The following is a 16107-nucleotide window of genomic DNA, read 5'->3' on the forward strand; positions in this document are numbered from 1 at the left end:
GAGGGAGTGTATATTATTATTATTATTATTTGGTTTTTCAGGAAATGAGGTGCCTCTAGTGTAGGAATGTATATTACTATATTATGTATTTATAGTATGTAATAATAATAATAATGGGCTTTTCAATGTGGAGGAAGGGAGGGAGTGTATCAATGTTTATTATTATTATTATTATTATTTGGTTTTTCAGGAAATGGAAGAGAGAGTGTAATCAGAGGGACCTCTAGTATGTAGTAGTAGTAATAATAATAATAATAATAATAATAATAATAATAATGGGCTTTTCAATGTGGAGGAAGGGAAGAGTTGGAGTGTATGAATATATATTATTATATTATGTATTTACATTATGTATGAATAATAATGAGCTTTTCAATTATGTATATAATATATATATACATAATATACATACTTAATATAGTAATATACATTGATACACTCCCTCCTTTCCATTATTATTATTATTATTATTATTATTTGGTTTTTCAGGAAATGAGGTGGCTCTAGTGTAGGAATCTATATTACTATATTATGTATTTATATTATGCAATAATAATAATAATAATAATAATAATAATGGGCTCTTCCATGTGGAGGAAGGGAAGAGAGGGAGTGTATGAATGTATATTATTATATTGTGTATTTAGATAATATATTAAGTATTTAGATTATGCAATAATAATAATAATAATAATAGGCTTTTCAATATGGAGGAAGGGAGGGAGTGTATCAATGTATATTATTATTATTATTATTATTATTATTATTATTTGGTGTTTCAGGAAATGGAAGAGTGTATTCACAGGTGCCTCTAGTGTAGGAATGTATATTACTATATTATGTATTTATATTATGCAATAATAATAATAATAATAGGCTTTTCAATGTTGAGGAAGGGAAGGGAGTGTATCAATGTATATTATTATGTATTTAGATTATTATTATTAATAATGGGCTTTTAAATGTGTAGGAAGGGAAGGGAGGGAGTGTATCAATGTATATTATTATATTTACATTATGTATTATTCTTAATAATAATAATAATGGACTTTTCAATGTGGAGGAAGGGAGGGAGTGTATGAATGTATATTATTATTTGAAACACCAATAATAATAATAATAATAATAATAATAATAATAATAATTATTATTATTATTTGGTCTTTCAGTGAAGGGAAAGAAAAGAGTGTATTAAAAAGTGTCTCAAGTGTATGCATGTATATTATTTTAAATAATAATAATAATAATAATAATAATAATAATAATTGGGCCTTTCAGTGAAGGGAAGAGAAGAGAGAGTGCCTTCAAAGGGGCCTCGAGTTTATCCATGGATATTACCCTTCTCTGATTGTGTATTATTAATAATGGACCTTTCAATGAGGAGGGAGGGAGGGAAGGGAAAGAGTGTACTAAGTGGTGTCTCAAGGGTAGGAATGTATATTATTATTACTATTTGGTTTTTCTGGAAATGCAAGAGAGAGTGTATTCAGAGGTGCCTCTAGTGTAAGAATGTATATTACTATATTATGTATTTAGATTATGCAATAATAATAATAATAGTAATGAGCTTTTCAATGTTGAGGAAGAGAAGGGAGGGAGTGTATCAATGTATATTATTATATTATGTATTTACATTATGTATTAATAATAATAATGGGCTTTTCAATGTGGAGAAAGGGAGGGAGTGTATCAATTATTATATTATATTATGTATTAATAATAATGGGCTTTTCAATGTGGAGGAAGGGAAGGGGGGAGTGTTTCAATGTATATTATTATTATTATTATTATTTGGTCTTTCAATGAAGGGAGGAGAAGGGGACTGTATTAAAAGGTGTCTCAAGTGTACGCATGTATATTAATTAATTAATTATTATTATTGGGCCTTTCAATGATGGGAAGAGAAAGAGTATCAAAAGGTGTCTCAAGTGTATGCATGTATATTATATTTGTTATTTATTATTTGGTTTTTCAAGGGAGGGAAGAGAAAGAGTGTATTAAAAGGTGTCTCAAATGTGTGAATGTATATTATATTTATTATATTTATTATTATTATTATTATTATTATTATTATTATTGGGTCTCTCAATGAAGGGAAAGAAAAGAATGTATCAAAGGTGTCTCAAGTGTATGTATGTATATTATATTATATTTATTTATTATTGTGTTATATACTGATGTTTTTAATTCGTTAATTGTCTAACTATTGTAATTGTTTTTATAATTGTATGTATTTGGATAAGGCATCGAATTGTGCCTTCTTTTTGTAAGCCGCCCTGAGTCCCCCCTTGGGGGTGAGAAGGGCGGGGTATAAGCAACAGAAATAAATAAATAAATAAATAATATTATTGGGTCAAGGGAAGGGAAAGAGTGTATTAAAAGGTGTCTCAAGTGTATGCATATATATTATATTAATTAATTATTATTGGGTTTTTCAATGAAGGGAAGGAAAAGAATGTATTAAAAGGTGTCTCAAATGTGTGCATGTATATTATTATTATTACTATTATTATTATTATTATTATTATTATTATTATTATTAGGTGTTTCAACCTACCTGTCTGAATGCATCTTCCCCCTATGAACTATCTTGGAGATTAAGATTGTCTGGGCAGTCCCTGCTCTCGGTTCCACCTTCTTCGCAAGCACGGTTGGTGGGGATGAGAGACAGGGCCTTCTCAGTGGTGGCCCCCTCAGTTATGAAATTTCCTCCTTAGTGATATCAGGGAAGACCCCTTCCTTCTGATGTTTAGAAAAAGAGTAAAAACCTGACTTTGGAAGCAGGTGTTTAAAAATAGAGGAGTGCAGGAATGTGCAATTTGACTATGGATTGGCCTTTAGACTATGACTCTGGATGATCTGATTCATTGAAATGTATTTTTATTATGCTTATTATGTTTTAATTTTTAACTTAGGTTTTAACTGATGTTGTATGCTTTAAGGCACTGTGGAGGTGCGATTGTGAGTCGCCTTGAGTCCCCCTTGGGTAGAGAAAGGTGGGATGAATAAATAAATTGCATTGAGGGGAAGAGAGTGTATTAAGAGGTGTCTCAAGTGTATGAATGTATATTATTATTTGAAACATAACAGCAAAAAAGGCCACACTGCTGGCTGTTGTATTGGATCATACATCGGACACTTCCCAAGTGTCTAGGACTGTGTGATGTATCGGTGAATAATGCATGCAGGTCCCAGTAGGGTGGCCTTTTGCAACTGACAGATGGTAATTTTGTCAGCATTGATTGTGTTTAAGTGCAGACCAAGGTCTTTAGGCACTGCACCCAGTGTGCCGATCACCACTGGGACCACCTTGACAGGCTTGTGCCAGTGTCTTTGCAGTTCGATCTTTAAATCCTCATATTGTGTCAGCTTTTCCACTTGTTTCTCTTCAATGCAGCTGTTGCCTGGGATTGTAACATCGACGATCCATACTTGGTTTTTTAACATGATTCTGAGGTCAGGAATCTTGTGCTCCAAAACTCTGTCAGTCTGAATTCTGAAGTTCCAGAGTAATTTGACATGTTCATTTTCTGTAAGTTTTTCAGGCCTGTTGTCCCACCAGTTCTTTGTGGCAGGCAATTATTATTATTATTATTATTAGCCCCCAGTGGCGCAGTAGGTTAAACCCCTGTGCCAGCAGGACTGAAGACTGACAGGTCGCAGGTTCAAATCCTGGGAGAGGCGGGTGAGTTCCCTCTATCAGCTCCAGCTCCTCATATGGGGACATGAGAGAAGCCTCCCACAAGGATGATAAAAACACCAAATAATCCGGGTGTCCCCTGGGCAACGTCTTTGCAGACAGCCAATTCTCTCACACTAGAAGCGACTTGCAGTTTCTCAAATCGCTTCTGACATGACACTTATTATTATTATTATTATTATTATTATTATTATTGAAACAAAACCACAGTATGTCACAGCAAACAAGATCTATAAGCTGGATTTCGTGTCCCAAAATCACAAGTCGAACACTTCCCAAGTGTCTAGGACTGTGTGATGTATTTTCGAATGATGCGCGCAGATCCAAGCAAGGTGGCCTTTTGCAGTTGACTGATTGTGATTTTGTCGATGTTTATTGTTTCCCACATGCTGGCTAAGATCTTTTGTTTTTCCTCAATGCAACTGTCACCTTGAATGGCGACATCAGTAATCCAGACTTTTTTCTTTTCCACAATTGTGATGTCTGGTGTATTGTGTTCCAAAACTTTGTCAGTCTGGATTTGAAAGTCCCACATTATTTTTACATGTTCATTTTCCATGACCTTGGTGGGTTTATGATCCCACCAATTCTTTATTCCTGGGAGATGGTCCTTGTGGCATAAGTTCCAGTGAATCATCTGGGCCACAGAGTTGTGCCTCTGTTTGTAGTCCATCTGTGCGATTTTCTTGCAGCAGCTGAGGAGATGGTCCATGGTTTCATCAACTTCCTTGCACAGTCTGCATTTTGGGTCATACGCTGATTTTTCAATCCTGGTCTTTGTTCCGATGGCTTGCTCCTGGGCTGCAAGAATCAGGCCTTCTTCGGTCTCCTTCTTCAGGGTTCAATTTGTGAGCCATCACCAGGTCTTCTCCCTGTCAACTTTTCCTTCAATTTTGTCAAAGAACTGCCCATGTAAGGCTTTGTTGTGCCAGTTGTCCTTCAGAATCCTTCCCTTTTTTCTTCTCATCTGCCTTCCTTCTCTACCTCTTTCCTTCCTTCCCCCTTTTTCTTTTCCTCCCTCTTCCTCTCCTTTCTTCCTTCTCTAGCTCTTTCCTTCCTTCCTTCGCTCTTTGCTTCCTTTTCTATTTCCTTCTTTCTTTCACTCTCACTCTCTCTTTCTTCCTTTCTTTCTCCCCTTCCTTCCTTCCTTCCTTCCTTCCTTCCTTCCTTCCTTCCTTCCTTTTTTCTGTATCATCATTCAGCTTTTTTGTGCTTTTAAGTCCTTTCCACTGTCTTTTGGTGGAGGGTTTATGAGTCATGATCACTTGTTGGTCTGTTAGGTGTCTTGTGTCCAAATTTGGTGTCAGTTCGTCCAGTGGTTTTTGAGTTATGTTAATCCCACAGACAAAGATTACATTTTTATTTATATAGATGGCATGTCCAGGGTGGGAGAAAGAACTCTTGTCTGTTTGAGGCAGGTGTGAATGCTAATCAAAGTGGCCAACGGCAACATTCACACTTGCCTCAAACAGACAAGAGTTCTTTCTCCCACCCTGGACATTATTCCACAGGAACATGGCCATACATCCCAGAAAAGTCACAGCAACCCAGTGATTATGGCCATGAAAGCCTTCGACAACACAAACAAGGAAAAAACTTGAAAACTATTTAAACATGACTAAAGTCAGGATGATGCATGGCATTTTATTTCCTGTTGCTCGGTGTGTGGCTGTGAACCCTGAACAGGGAATGTATTTACTTTATTTTTATACTTCCTTTCTCCTGATCCATGGACTCAATGTGGCTAACAGCAAACATGAGACATTCTAGATCAGTGGTTCACAACCTGCGCGTCCACAAATGTTTTGGCCTTCAACTCCCAGAAATCTTAACAGCTGGTAAACTGGCTGGGATTCCTTGGAGGCCAAAACACCGGAGGACCCACAGGTTGAGAACCACTGCTCTAGGTAATAATCCAACATTCCCAACAAATAAAACCCTGGTTTCTTCTATTTATTTGTTGTGTCAGTAACAGAACAGAACAAAGCAAACAAACAGACAGAATACAAAATTTGTGAGTTTGGTATCTGGCCCCTTGGAGTGCCTCTGGTGTTGTCACAAGAAGGTCCTCCCTTGTGCATGTGGCAGGGCTCAGGTTGCATTGCAGCAGGTGGTCAGTGGTTTGCTCTTCTCCACACTCGCATGTCGTGGATTCCACTTTGTGGCCCCATTTCTTGAGGTTGGCTCTTCATCTCATGGTGCCAGAGCGCAGTCTGTTCAGCGCCTTCCAAGTTGCCCAGTCTTCTGTGTGCCCGGGGGAGAGTCTCTCATTTGGTATCAGCCATTGGTTGAGGTTCTGGGTTTGAGCCTGCCACTTTTGGACTCTCGCTTGCTGAGGTGTACCAGCGAGTGTCTCTTTAGATCTTAGAAAACTATGTCTTGATTTAAGTCATTGACGTGCTGGCTGATACCCAAACGAAGCGACCAGCATGCAAGCAAACCGTTTCTTCTGTCATCATATATATTTAAGTCCAGAATTTTGGGGTTTTTTGCAAGACCACTGCATAGGATAAAGCATCCCGACATTTTCCTTCCATTTCCAACATTTCCTAGAAATCCCTTTATACACCTTCGAAAGTCTCCCTGGTGTCAAGTACCACCTACACACCAGCTTATAAAAAGATGATTTCAAAGTAAACTTCAAACTCTTGTCCAAGACCTTATGTCTTTATTCCAACAGAACTTGTGTACCAATATTATCAGCCCATTTAAACAGTAACCGTTTCTTCTAGCATTCTATATATTTGAATCCAGTATTTCTAGGTCGTTTTGCAAGAGCGTTTTGCATATGATAAAATATCCCAACTTTTATTTATCACATTTCTAACATTTATTAGAACTGCTGTCTTTCGTTCATTGTAAGATATTTATTTATTTCCTATATTTCTATCCCGCCTCACATGAGCATGGCCTCACATGAGCATCAGAGGATGCTAACACCATAAATACCATAAAAATTACAATTCACAATAAAATCGTTTTAAAACATTGTGCAACATCAGTAAAATTTAACAATAAATTAATAGATTAACGTGTCAATAAAAACCAAGCCGAGCCAGGAGAATTCATGTCACAAAATCCAAATTTCTTTTTCCTATTGCCGCTCCCCTCTAGTCGAACGCCTGGTTCCAGAGCAAGGTCTTCAGTTGTCTTCTTAAGGACAGGAAGGAGGTGGCCAACCTGATGTCCTTAGGGAAGAGAGTTCCACAGACCGGGGGGGGGGGGGTGTCACTGCCGAGAAGGCCCTGTCTTTCGTCCCCAGAAACCGCGTTTGCGAGAGTGGTGGGATCGAGAGCAGGGCCTCTCCTTAAGCTTTGTGATGGTTCATAGCAGGGTACACTTTTTCCTCATATACACATGTTGAAAAATTGAGTGACTCTTAAAATTGTACACGCACACACACATACAGTATATATATATATATATATATATATATATATATATACACACACACACACACACATACACACATATACATATATACACAGTAGAGTCTTGCTTATCCAACATAAACGGGCCGCCAGAATGTTGGATAGCGAAAATGTTGGATAACAAGGAGGGATTAAGGAAAAGCCTATTACGTTATGATTACATTATGATTTTACGAATTTAGCACCAAAGTAGACAAGGATTCTTTTTTCTTCCCACCCTGGACTGTGTTGGATAATACAGAACGCTGGATGAGCAAAGGTTGGATAAGCGAGAGTCTACTGTATATAGATATATAGAAAGAGAGGCCTTTATATTTATTTATTATTTATTTACAGCATTTATATACCGCCTTTCTCACCTCTGGGGGGGACTATATTTCTAGATAGAGGCGCAAAGCTTGTCACATTTTTAGACCTGCATCATTTCACAACACATTATTTCAGTTTTCCTAGCAAACCAGAGGTTAAACCAACCCCTTATGATGCATATGGATACATACATAAATCATAATAATGAAGCATATGCAAAAACATTTCCTAGCAAACCAGAGGTTAAACCAACCCCTTATGACATATATGGATACATACATAAATCATAATAATGAAGCATATGCAAAAACAACATACTATAATTTTTATTTTCAAAAAATACATGCTTTATCGCTCATTTCACATAGACTCAGGTTTTTCGTAATATTTGCTGGACACATCTACACACTGTAGGCGACACATGAATGCATCGCGGCACACAGTCTGGAAAACTCTGATCTAGAGTTTGAAAGGGTTTGAGTCCCTCTACGGAGGTAGAGAAGATTGGGATATAAAAGTTTTAAATAAATACATAAATAAATAATAAACATGTTAAAGCTCTTGATCAGAGTTTTCTAAGAAGGCCAAGAGCTCGAACACTGTTCCCACCCTAAATATCTCGGTGTCACCTTAGAGCGAAAGCTAACATTTAGGAAATACTGTGCGAACACCAAGCACAAAGTAGGTGCACGCAAGAACATCCTGCGGAAACTTACTGACAGTGCATGGGGTGCAGACCCAAAATTAATAAGGACATCAGCCCTAGCCTTGTCTTACTCATCTGCCGAGTATGCCTGCCCTGTTTGGCACAAGCCCGCCCACGCGAAGGAAATGAACATAGTACTGAATGAAACATTCAAATAACAACAGGATGTCTCAAACCTACACCTGTTGATAGACTCTACAACCTAATTGAACCACCCCCCTCCCCAATGTGCTAACTGTGAGAGAAATAAGGTTGAACCCTGCGAAAGCCACCCACCGCATGGCTGTCTGCCACCTCCCAGTAGATTCAAATCAAGGGAAAGCTTCATGAGAACCAACACTCCACTTAACATTCTTCCAGCAAGAGCAAGGGTCCTCAAACTATGGCCCGAGGGCCAGATGCAGCCCTCCAAGGTCATTTACCTGGCCCTCGCTCAGGGTCAACCTAGGTCTGAAATGACTTGAAAGCACACAACAACAACAACAATCCTATCTCATCAGCCAAAAGCAGGCCCACACTTCCCATTGAAATACTACTACGTTTATATTTGTGAAAATTGTTCTTCATTTTAATTTTTGTATTGTTTCTAAGTGTTTTTGCACTACAAATAAGATGTGTGCAGTGTGCATAGGAATTCATTCATGTTTTTTCAAATTATAATCTGGCCCTCCAACAGTTTGAGAGATTGTGACCTGGCCCTCTGTTTAAAAAGTTTGAGGACCCCTGAGCAAGAGTATCTATCTGGGCAGCTAAACCAGGAAATCCCAATTGGACAGCCCCCCACGAGGGTCTTCTTCCAGGGGCAAACCAAAAATGGGCAACTTGGAAGTCCCTGAACAGACTCAGAAGTGGAGTGGGCAGATCAAAAGACAACCTGGCCACATGGTACCACCTAGAAGACTCCTCCACCTTGTGAAGCTGTGGAGCAGAACAGACAACTCTGCACCTGTGTGCTTGTCCACTATGTCCTGCCTCATGTACAGAGGAAGAATTATTGGAGGCTACAGACAATGAGGTCACTGTTGTTGCCCATTTTTGGTTAAAAACTATTTAACCACTTGTGTTCCCTCTGTTTTTATTAGTTTTATACTTACTTGCACAATGCTTTTGACATGAAATAATAACAAACGTGTTAAGTATTTAAATAGGCTAAATGTTGGGTTGTTGTAGGTTTTTTCAGGCTATATGACCATGTTCTAGAGGCATTTTCTCCTGAAGTTTCGCCTGCATCTATGGCAAGCATCCTCAGAGGTAGTGAGGTCTGTTGGAACTAGGAAAATTGGGTTTATATATCTGTGGAATGACCAGGGTGGGGCAAAGGACTCTTGTCTGCTGGAGCTAGGTGTGAATGTTTCAACTGACCTTCACTTCACTTAGGCGATCCTTCGTTGGACGAGTAGGATAGTCTTCCATTATCAGTATTCTTGTGGATCCGTAGGTGGCTGTGGAGCCCTATTCTTGACCTGCATCTTCTCCTGAAGTGAAGGCATCGGTTTCCAGGTGGGAGGCAGTCTAAGTCGGGGTTGACTTGGTGCGCCTTCCTCTTGGCACGTTTCTCTCTTTCACCCTCCACTCGTGCCTCCTCGAATTCTGTAGCACTGCTGGTCACAGCTGACCTCTAGCTGCAGCGCTCAAGGGCCAGGGCTTCCCAGTTCTCAGTGTCTATGCCAGAGTTTTTAAGGTTGGCTTTGAGACCATCTTTAAATCTCTTTTCCTGCCCACCAACATTCCGTTTTCCGTTCTTGAGTTCGGAGTAGAGCAACTGCTTTGGGAGACGGTGGTTGGGCATCCGGACAACGTGGCCAGTCCAGCGGAGTTGATGGCAGAGGGGCATCGCTTCAATGCTGGTGGTCTTTGCTTCTTCCAGCATGCTGACATTTGTCCACTTGTCTTCCCAAGAGATTTGCAGGATTTCCCGAAGGCAGCGCTGATGGGATTGTTCCAGGAGTTGGATGTGATGTCTTTAGACAGTCCACGTTTCGCAGGCGTATAGCAGGGTTGGGAGGACAATAGCTGTATAGACAAGCCCCTTAGTCTCCCTATGGATGTCCCAGTCCTCAAAGACTCTCTGCTTCATTTGGAAAAATGCTGCATTTGCAGAGCTCAGGCGATGTTGACTTTGGTGGAGAGGTGGCTGCCAAGGGAGCGGAAATGGTCAACATTTTCTAATGTTACACCATAAAGCTGTATCTCTGGCATTGGAGAGGGGTTGGCTGGTGACTGACCACCTCGATTAGTATTTGATGGCCTGACAGTTTTTAAGGTGTGGCTTGTTGGTGCCTGGGGGAATCTTTTGTTGAGAGGTGATTAGCAGTTCCTGATTGTTTCCTCTCTGTTGTTTTGCTGTTGTAATTTTAGAGTTTTTTAATACTGGCAGCCAGATTTTGTTCATTTTCATGGTCTCTTCCTTTCTGTTGAAATTGTCCACATGCTTGTGGATTTCAGTGGCTTCTCTGTCCAGTCTGACACGGTGGTTGTGAGAGTGGGCCAGCATTTCTGTGTTCTCAAATAATATGCTGTGTCCATAGAATCATAGAATCAAATCAAAGAGTTGGAAGAGACCTCATGGGCCATCCAGTCCAACCCCATTCTGCCAAGAAGCAGGAATATTGCATTCAAATCACCCCTGACAGATGGCCATCCAGCCTCTGTTTAAAAGCTTCCAAAGAAGGAGCCTCCACCACACTCCGGGGCAGAGTTCCACTGCTGAACTCTGAAGTCAGGAAGTTCTTCCTCGTGTTCAGATGGAATCTCCTCTCTTGTAGTTTGAAGCCATTGTTTCGTGTCCTAGTCTCCAGGGAAGCAGAAAACAAGCTTGCTCCCTCCTCCTCCCTGTGGGCTTCCTCTCACTTATTTATACATGGCTATCATATCCCCTCTCAGCCTTCTCCAGGCTAAACATGCCCAGCTCCTTAAGCCGCTCCTCATAGGGCTTGTTCTCCAGACCTTTTATCATTTTAGTCGCTCTCCTCTGGACACATTCCAGCTTGTCAATATCTCTCTTGAATTGTGGTGTCCAGGTTGGTTCCTCAGGTGCTCTAAATATTCTTTTTTTTTAGTAATAAGTGACTTTTATTTTGTTTTCAAAAGAACAAAAAAAACCCTCAAGCAAACAGTACAAAAAAAGGGGGGGAGGAGAAAAATAACTCAAACAGTACAAAAAGGTGGAAAGAAGGGAAAAATAAGGACCATAGAAGGATATAATATGTGAATTGCACAGCCTTGTTAGTTAATTAGTTCTATACATAAGTCTATTGTCTCACCAGAGACATAGAGGGATGAAGCTCTTGGCCACTGAATGGCGCCCTTGTTCTATCCAACTTTCCAGCTTTAAAGACTTTAAATAGGAAATGGAACAAATTCCTGGAAAATAAGCCTGTCAGCCATGGCTAGTCCTCTTGATGATGGCTCTGTGTGCCACCTGTAGAGAGCTTGCCCTAAATACCACTTGCTGGAAAGCCCTAAACACAGAAGGGCATTGTCTTTGCCTTCCTCTGAGATTTCCTTGGGGCAGCAGCTCAACCAACTGGTGCATATTTTACCTTTGGCAGATTTGTCAGGCTGTGTTCAAGGTGCCTTTAATACAGCGTTTCTCAACCTGGGGGTCGGGACCCCTGGGGGGATCATGAGGGGGTGTCAGAGGGGTCACCAAAGACCATAAGAAAAAAAAGTATTTTGTGTTGGTCCTGGGGGTTCTGTGTGGGAAGTTTGGCCCAATTCTATTGTTGCTGGAGTTCAGAATGCTCTTTGATTCTCGGTGAACTATAAATCCCAATCCCAGCAACTACAACTCCCAACTGTCAGGGTCTATTTTCTCGAAACTCCACCAGTGTTCACATTTGGGCATATTGAGTATTCGTGCCAAGTTTGTTCCAGATCATCATTGTTTGAGCCCACATTGATCTCTGGATGTAGGTGAACTACAACTCCCAAACTCAAGATCAGTGCCCACCAACCCTTCCAGTATTTTCTGTTGGTCATGGGAGTTGTGTGACCACCTTGATTATCATTTGATGGCCTGGCAGTGCCTGAGCAAACTTTATTGAGAGGTGATTAGATGTTCCTAATTGTTTTGCTGTTTTAATTTTAGAGTTTTTTAATACTGGTAGCCAGATTTTGTTCATTTTCATGGTTTCCTTCTTTCTGTTGAAATTGTCCACATACATGCTTGTGGATTTCAATGGCTTCTCTGTGTAGCCTGACATGGTGGTTGTGAGAGTGGTCCAGCATTTCTGTGTCCTCAAATAATAAGCTGTGTCCAGGTTGGTTCACCAGGTGCTCTGCTATGGCTGACTTCTCTGGATGACTTAGTCTGCAATGCCTTTCATGTTCCTTTATTCATGTTTTGCCCTTTCTGCTTTTGGGGGTCCCTCTGTAGACTTCTTGTCCACAGCTGCATGGTATCCGTTAGACTCCTGCAGAGGTGAGAGGATCCCTCTTGCCCTTCGCTGAACGTAGCATTTCTTGGACTTTCTTGGTGGGTCTGTAGATTGTATGTTGTGTTTCCTCATCAGCTTCCCTCTGCGGTCAGTGGTTCCCCTTGATGTCTGGCAAGAACACTTTCCCTCTGGGCGGATCTTTGTCTTTTTATTTTTATTGCCTGCAGACAAACATGAGAATTCAATGTCAGGGGTGGAAGAGGCCCAACCAAAACGTTTGCTCTTCTTCCAGGGACAGGGCGATGCTGTGAAGAAACCGCTGCTCCTCTCGCACTGGATGGACACCCGCTGACCTCGTGGAGCCCCTTCTGAGCCTTGCCTACACGCTGTCCCCCCGGCGACGTCCTCCTCCTCTTTGCCTGGGATGCTGTTCGTGCCTTGCGCTGCCTGGTGGGGGACGACTCCCAGCTGCTTTGGGGCGACCGAGTAACCAAGGCTCGAGGTAAGAGTCCTGAGACACAAAGCAACGGGAACGCTGTATTGGCAAATTTATTATTTATTTATTTTATTTATTTATTTACTGTATTTGTATACTGCCTTTCTCAGTCAACTGGTGACTCAAGGCGGTTTCCAACAAATCAGTATACATAGAATAGAATATAAATAAAAACATTAAACAATATAAAACATCACAAAAGCAATAAAAACAACATCATCAGCGTCTCGTTATTCTCAAGCATTGTCCAGTTCCATTGCCAGGTCATTTGATTTCCTATATTAGCTACTCTGTATTTGTAAACGCTTGCTCAAATAGCCACGTTTTAACTTGCCTCCGAAATGTCAAGAGGGAGGGAGCAGATCTGATTTCCCTAGGGAGGGCATTCCATAGACGAGGGGCCACCACTGAGAAGGCCCTGTCTCTCGTCCCCGCTAAACGTGCTTGTGACGACGGCTGGACCGAGAGTAGGGCCTCCCCAAATAACCCTCCTTCGCCCAGAGGGAGAGACTGCAGCATCATCTTGGGAGCATGTGTCCATGTGCTTTATAGGGATGTTTGGTATCTCTAGTAGAGTAGAGCGCAAGATGGCTATATATGAGCTCAGGGTGGATGGAGCATACCTGGATTTCAGGGAGGCCTTCCTTCCTTCGGCAAGGTCCCCCATGACCTTCTGGCAAGGAAACTAGTCCAATGTGGGCTAGGCAGAACTACGGCGAGGTGGATCTGTAATTGGTTAAGTGAATGAACCCAGAGGGTGATTCTCCCCAAGGCTTCCTCCTCTTCATCCTGGAAGTACGTGACGAGCGGAGTGCCATCAGCAGGGTTCCCTCCTGGGCCTGGTCCTGCTCAGGATCTTGATTAATGACTTAGATCAGGGGCCCTCAAACTAAAGCAAGGTCATTGACCTGGCCCTCGCTCAGGGTCCACCTAAATCTGAAAAAACTTGAAAGCATACAACAACAACAGCATTATCTCAAAAGGAGGCCCACACTTCCCATTGAAATACTATTAAGTTTATATTTGTTTAAATTGTTCTTCATTTTCATTATTGTGTTGTTTTTAAGTGTTATTTGCACTACAAACGTGCAGTGTGCATAGGAATCCATTCATGTTGTTTTTTTTTTCAAATTATAATCCAGCCCTCCAACTGTTTGAGGGACTGTGACCTGGTCCTCTGTTTAAAAAGTTTGAGGACCCCTAGTCTATACTGTAGTCAAAAGCCAGTCCAAAGATTCAGGAGACAGGTCAGGATACCGAAAACCTACAAACCTGGGGGAAAACCAGCAGCATCTACCACCAATATAAGACACTTTTCTCCCGAAGATCAGTCCCAAGGCTCGCTCCTTATATCCAGAAAAACCCAGCTGCAGCCTATCTCTTGCATACCTCCACCCTTAATTTCTTTCACCCATGAACTCTTACTTACAGATTACTCAACCCTTTAGAACTAAGACTTACATTAACCCTTCCATCACCAACTGCTAGGCCTACCACCACCAAACACCATCAACTGCAGAACATGATACATGACCTTGTCCATAGACGCCTCCGAGGTCATGTGGCTGGCATGTCTGCATGGAATGCTGTTTACCTTCCCGCTGGTCTACTCACATTTTCTTGTTTCCAAATTGCTAGGTTGGCAGAAGCTGGGTCTAACAGCCCATTCCCCAGATTCAAACAATTGACCTTTCGGTCAGCAATTTCAGCAGCTCAGTGGTTTAACCTGCTGCACCACCGGGGGCTTCTCTAAAGAGGTAGAAGGGTAAAAAATCCACGCAGCTACATTTTGCCTAAAAAGAGGCAAAATGTGTGTCCTCAGGTAGGAAGAAAAGCAGAAGAGACTGGAAAATGGCGAATGGCTACATAGCCCAGCCCAGGGCAATAAAAATACCGTTGAAAAGTTCCCTCACAGAATTCCATCAAAAATCCACGCAGCTACATTTTACCTAAAAAGAGGCAAAATGTGTGTCCTCAGGTAGGAAGAAATGCAGAAGAGACTGTAAAATGGCGAATGGCTACATAGCCCAGCCCAGGACAATAAAAATACCTTTGAAAAGGAAATTCCCTCACAGAATTCCATCAAAAGGGGAAGAGACAGTGGCAAGGAGATAGAGTAAAGACAACCCCCTTTTTGGGAATCATGCATAGGAATGTGGGAGGGACGGAATCCCTCAGCCTAAGCCTATCTCTAGTCTAGCTACTCATTGAGGTCTGGAAACTTGATGACACAAGAGACTTGTGCAGTCCAGGGATGAAACCCAACAGTTGGTACTGAAATTAGAAGGAGCTTTATAATGGTTTTGTGATGATGGTGATGATATTTTCCTTGTTTTGTTTTGCAGAGCAGTTGCGGTGCTGAGCACCACGCTGGGACAGCATGTCGGGCCCAGTGCCAAGTCGAGCGAGAGTCTACGCAGACGTCAACACACAGAGGCCCCGCGAGTATTGGGACTACGAGTCACACATTGTGGAATGGGGGTAAGGCTCCCGCAGGGTTTTTAAAATCGGCCTTCAGGGTTTTTAAAATCCCAAGTTATAGAATTATAGAATCATAAGGTTGGAAGAGACCTCAAGGGCCATCTAGTCCAACCTCTTGCCATTAGGAAAAGTACAATCCAAGCCCTCTGAACAGATGGCCACCCAGCCTTTTCTGAAAAACCTCCAGAGAAGGAAATCCAGGCAGCAGCAGATTCCACTTCCAAACAGCTCTTTCCATCAGGAAGGTCTTCTTAGTGTTTAGGTGGAATCTCTTTTCCCACAGTTTGAATCCATGGCTCCCTTGTGTCCTAGTCTTCAGAGTAGCAGAAAACAAGCTTTCCCCCTTTCTCCTGAATGGGACATGTGCCGTCGCGCCTGGGGTCTATAGATCTTAGTGAAAGAAATATGGACGTGACATCTCTCCCCAGGGGATTGCTTCTTGCCCTCCTTTAGGAAACTGGAACTCCCAAGGACCAAGACACAACAGATAACTTGAAATGGTCTTTATTGTTCACAATGAGTTATCTTTCTTGGGCATAAACTTGATGTTTCAACAGGGATAAAGAAAACATACGTTACTGCTCTGTCGCACGCTGGGCCTGTAA

General features: G+C 41.4%; 1 protein-coding gene across 1 annotated transcript in view; it reads left to right on the top strand.

Annotated features, from left to right (window-relative positions):
• LOC132775180 (casein kinase II subunit alpha-like) overlaps nucleotides 1-16107 on the top strand; it is a 63950-nt gene that overhangs the window by 1333 nt on the left and 46510 nt on the right. Inside the window, exons 2-3 of the mRNA XM_060776019.2 lie at nucleotides 12818-13027; nucleotides 15367-15502. Coding sequence (XP_060632002.1) covers nucleotides 15402-15502 — 101 coding nt within the window. The 5' untranslated portion in view covers nucleotides 12818-13027; nucleotides 15367-15401. The remainder of the gene's footprint in view (nucleotides 1-12817; nucleotides 13028-15366; nucleotides 15503-16107) is intronic.

This window comes from Anolis sagrei, chromosome 4, assembly GCF_037176765.1.
Source record: "Anolis sagrei isolate rAnoSag1 chromosome 4, rAnoSag1.mat, whole genome shotgun sequence".
Taxonomy (NCBI): Eukaryota; Metazoa; Chordata; class Lepidosauria; order Squamata; family Dactyloidae; genus Anolis; species Anolis sagrei.